The sequence below is a fragment of the Clarias gariepinus genome, chromosome 15 (genome assembly GCF_024256425.1).
Source record: "Clarias gariepinus isolate MV-2021 ecotype Netherlands chromosome 15, CGAR_prim_01v2, whole genome shotgun sequence".
Taxonomy (NCBI): Eukaryota; Metazoa; Chordata; class Actinopteri; order Siluriformes; family Clariidae; genus Clarias; species Clarias gariepinus.
In genome coordinates this window covers 31,755,001-31,760,000 of record NC_071114.1, presented here as the reverse complement: position 1 = coordinate 31,760,000, position 5,000 = coordinate 31,755,001, and the positions used below count along the sequence as shown (strand labels likewise).

The 5,000-nt window shown below is 45.8% G+C and overlaps 1 protein-coding gene across 2 annotated transcripts in view; it reads left to right on the top strand.

Moving 5' to 3' along the window:
- rras2 (RAS related 2) overlaps positions 1-5,000 on the top strand; it is a 22,258-nt gene that overhangs the window by 10,805 nt on the left and 6,453 nt on the right. The window contains exon 1 of one of the 2 annotated variants that reach the window (XM_053512861.1): positions 3,702-4,711. The exons of the other annotated variant lie outside the window; for it this stretch is intronic. Coding sequence (XP_053368836.1) covers positions 4,595-4,711 — 117 coding nt within the window. The 5' untranslated portion in view covers positions 3,702-4,594. Of the gene's footprint in view, positions 1-3,701; positions 4,712-5,000 lie in introns of those variants that run through there. 2 annotated transcript variants of the gene reach the window in all.

The following is a 5,000-nucleotide window of genomic DNA, read 5'->3' as shown; positions in this document are numbered from 1 at the left end:
GGGAATGAGCTTAGCAGGCGTCCTTCTGAACATGTGAAGGAGTCTGAATACAGCAGCGTGACGTGAAGAACAGAGCGTACGGGTTCCTCATTGCTGCCTTTATCAAAATACTGATTTCTCTCCGTTATAAGGCAGCATGGTGGTGTAGCGGTTAGGACTGTGGCCTCGCACGAGGGCCCAGGCTCGAGGGTTCGAGACCTGACTCGGGTCTGTGTATATGGAGTTTGAATGTTCTCCCCGTGCTTAGTTGGTTTACTCCCACAGTCTAAATACAGGCAGAGTAAAACCGCATTAGAAAAACTCCCTGAGACTACATGAGGAAGAATTTATGGGCTTATGAGCTTACGAACGTAAAAATTAAAGTAATTTCTGCATTACTTATAGTTTAATCATGAAGTTTTGTTGTGTTGTTATATAACTGTTCACTGAAGGAGACATAAGAGCAAAACAGTGTGTAGCAGCAAGAATGTCCACATCCAGCTTCATGGTTCCTGTGTGAAACCTTCTACAGTAATCTCATGGTGACCTGTAGGCTGTTCATGTGCACCATCCTCAGCAGCAGTCAGGGACTCTTTGGTGATGAGGTCTATAAGTAGTAGAGAGCACCATTTGTAGCTCAACAAGTTTGGAGGGGGCGGGGTAGTAGGTAATCACAGGTGATGAGTTATGCACAATGTCACATAAAGGTTCAAGAAAATCGAACGTGCAGGGAATAAGAGGGGATAAGAGTGCGGTGATGTGCTTCTATGAGATGACCGAATGCTATCCTGGTAATATCATCTACATGAGCTTCAAATGACAGATTGGAATCTTTAATCCCACAGAGATCTTAAAATAGCATTAGGCCTAATACCAAACCCTGTGGAACACCATACTTCGCGTTTGGAACATGCAGAACAGTCATTATTTAAATCAGCAAACTGATAAAGATCAGTCAGTCAAATAGGATCTGAGCCAGGAGAGCGCCGTTCCCTTAATTCCTACTACATTTTCTGATCTGTGGAGGAGAGTACTAAGATCAGTGGTGTCAAAAGCTGCACTGAGGTCGAGTAACACAAGCAAAGAGACGCAACCCTGATCAGAGGTCTGTAGAAAGTAATTTACCACTTTAATTAGCTGATATGAGATATTGATGGGATAATGATATGAGATAATTCGGACTGTGGAAATGTCACTTTGTTTTCTGTTTTTTATCCATACGTTAGTATTAAATTTAGAGTGTGACCAGCCTGATGTGACTGCAACCCCCCTCCCCCTCCCCAAACTCATGATCGTAATGGGGGAGTCCAGAAACAGAGCAACATGACAATTCTGAGAAAAGCATCTTGTCATTATTTTTGTAATCAGGAGTTCAGGTTATGGAAACGACGATTAGTAGAAGCTGGTGAAAAAAAAGCAATGTGAAATTATTAAAGTTACAGCGACATGACCGCCGCTCACACCCAGCCCGAGTTTCGAAGAACATCGCATGAGAAGGCGCGCTGTAGCATGCTCAGTGACCCCTTTCCCCCCGTGTGGTTGTCAGATGCAGGTCTGTCTCACACACCACACAAACACACACACACGCACAGCGAACACTCTGCAAATGTTACATACACACATTACTGTGGTTTGGACATGTGATGAATCAGGGGCCAGGGTCACATGATAAACCAGTGCTGAGGTCATGTGATCAGCCAGCAGTGAGGTCATGTGATCAGCCAGTGGCCGCAGCTCTGTAGCTGGACTCGTTTATTTTGTAGAAGGTTGGTTCAGGTCTCCAGCTGAGTTCTAAGAGGAACTGCTGTTTGGTTCCAGCTGATCTTTGGGCAAATTGATTGAAGCTTAATGCCACAGGGTCTGCAGGAACCCTGCAGGAACAAGGCTGGGGGTCTCTCACGAACTCTCTCGCTGCTTTGATCTCGGCAGGACCCGTGGCTTTGTGCCTCAGGGTCAGGAGCAGGCTGTTTGAAGTGATGATGTATTTCATTTACTTGCAGCCCTTCCTGAGCTCAGTACACTCCAAACCATTCTGTGTTCAGCAGAGAGTTCAGTGTGTGTGTGTGTGTGTGTGTTTGTGTGTGTGAGAGAGATTTTTAGCCATTATATAGTATTTTATGAGATGTTCCCACTGACCTTTCCCAGGTTAGTCCTGCCCATTTCTGAAACTTTGTGTTTCTCATGTTTTTTTCTCACATCTGGAAATCTTATAAAGGTTCTCATAATGGTTCTCATGAAGGTTCTCATGGAGGTTCTCAAGGAGTTTCTCCTCATACAGCAGCTCCTGCGTTCTCCATTCGTCTTACCAGTTTATAGATGTTTCTCCTCTTCTTCTTGTTTTCTCACTTCACTGTCGAACCGGTTGTCTTGTACGCTGTCTCTTCCTCCAGGCAGCATTCTGTATCCCGGGACCGGATCAGGTTCTGTTCACATGAAACAAGATTTCTTCAGAACTGCGCAGATCCACACACAACATGAATCTTCTTAAGATCACAGTTCACACTGAACCTTATTCAGGTTCATTTCACAGAGTGTATTAAACATATAATTATATCTTAAAATACAAAATGATAGATTTATAATCAAAGTTTAAAAAGCAGTAGACCTTCTTTTTATAAATTGTGTGTATGTGTGTGTGTGTGTGTGCGCGCACCGGGTTTTTGTCCTGACTGCTCCTCCTGATTGCTCCACCAGGTCTTGGTGTGGAAAGTTGGCGGCGTTCCTCAGAGTTCCTCGGGTTCTGGATGAGATCCAGGACATTGATTTGTTCCTGAGGAAGGCGAGGAGAATGAGTTGTTGGAGTTGTTTTATTTCTTTGTTTGCTGTCTGGTGTTTGACGTTTGCTTCAGAGCGGGACTTTTGTCAGCTAGCCTCGCATGCTCGCGCTCCGTCTTCTTTTTGTTATTGTAGAGTCGTGACCTTTCTGCTTTGTTCATGAGCTCATGGGAAAAGTGGGCGTTTCCACAGGAATTGGAGGATGCTGTGTGAGTCAAGTGAAGAGATCAACGTCGTCCATGCACAACAAACAACTTCACAACCCAATTATAGCGATAAACACCAACACTAAACCCACCGGCAGGTGACCTGAGCATCAGCTGATCACCTGTTACACCCCGGTACACTGTTACACCTGTTAGACTGGTGACAGGGTCACGGCACACAAGGCGCGACCGAAGCCCCGCCCCTCTGGACCGACCAATCCCACACAAACACTAATGCAGCACAAATCACTGAAAAAATCTACATTTTTTTGTGATAGAAAGGACCAGAACACCCAGGCCCCTGACCCGGCCCCCTGGACCCGGCCCCCTGGACCCGGCCCCCTGACCCGGCCCCCGAACTCCCCAGATCCTGATCCGATTGATGTGTCTGGATGAATCATTCACTAAACTCTGGCCTGATTGATGAATTAATACTGTGTGTGTGTGTGTGTGTGTGTGTGTGTGTGTGTGAATCGAGATCGTGTTTTATTTCGATTAGTCGTACTGGTGAATTCACATCCTAATCTACTCACAGTCTGAACACGCTGATGTGAGTCATTAACGCTGATCAGTCCCCCATCGCCGCACCTCGACTCTTCAGATCTTCAGTGGACGGTGACGTCATCATGATGAACTTCCAGGATTTTCACCTCTGATTTTCACACACATGGCTTTAATATGTATCCATTACCATGTACACACACGTTTACACTTTCCCTAAAGAGCCTGTCACACACACACACACACACACACACACACACACACACACACACACAGTGACGTCATACAACTCAGCAGAACTTCACTTTACTCTTTATTAGATAAACGTTTTCTCACACAAACAGCTCCTGTATTTCTGAGTAACTACATTACCCAGACTCCCTCTTCTTTTTGTTTTGGTTGATGTCACTAATATTTGAATATAATATTTTAAACCAGAAGTTTCACTTTTTCAGGCTTCATCCGTGTGTTTATAGTCGTGTGTGTTTCCTCATAATTCAGCTCAGCAGGGTGAGGGGCTTGGTGTGTGTGTTCTAACCGAGTGTGTAGTAGTGATCACAGAGTGTGTAGTTACACCAGTGTGTGTGGTAATGTGTTTGTGTTTTATCTCCGGTGTGATGCGCTAACTCGTTATTCCGCCGCTCTGATAAGTCCTGCGCTCTGATTGGTCAGAAGTTGATTAGTTCTCTCTAACAGCAGCCCTGACAGTAGCTCCGGTTTATATGAATGCGCTCGCTCTAGCGCGTGATCGTCTCCATGGTAACAGCCTGTTCACAAGGGCGTGTACCAGATAAAGTTGAGACGAGGAGGAGAAACGTGTTTAATATTTATTTTATGAAGCTGAAACGTCTTGTCTGAGACAGAATCCACTGTAACACTGATGATGCAGACGGGTGTGTCAGGGACAGCAGGCTGCACATCTGGAGCCACAGCTGTGTGTGTGTGTGTGTGAGTGAGTGTGTGAGTGTGTGAGTGTGTTGAAGTGTGCTGGTTTTTACAGATAGCTGTGTGAGACCAGAGTGGATTCAGCTACAGTGTTTGTGTGTGTACGCGTGTGTGAGTGTGTAGGTGTGAGTGTGTGTGTCGGGCCGGCAGACGGGAATGTCTTCTCTGTGACATAATGATTACCCAGAATGCAGTGCTGGCTGGCTGCCATGTGGTGTGGGCGGAGCTTCCTACTGGACTTTTCCACTTCGAGAGGACACAGAGCTCTGCTTTCCATCACACTCACACCGTCGTCATGGAAACTGGTGAATGCTCTTTAATCAGTGACCCCCTGTTTACAAGCACCAAGTGTCTCTCTCTCTCACACACACACACACACACACACACACACACACACACACACACACACACACACACACACACACACACACACAGAGTACCACACATACACATACACACACACACACACACACACACACACACACACACACACACACAGTACCACACACACACACACACACACACACACACACACACACACACACACAGAGTACCACACATACACATACATACACACACACACACACACACACA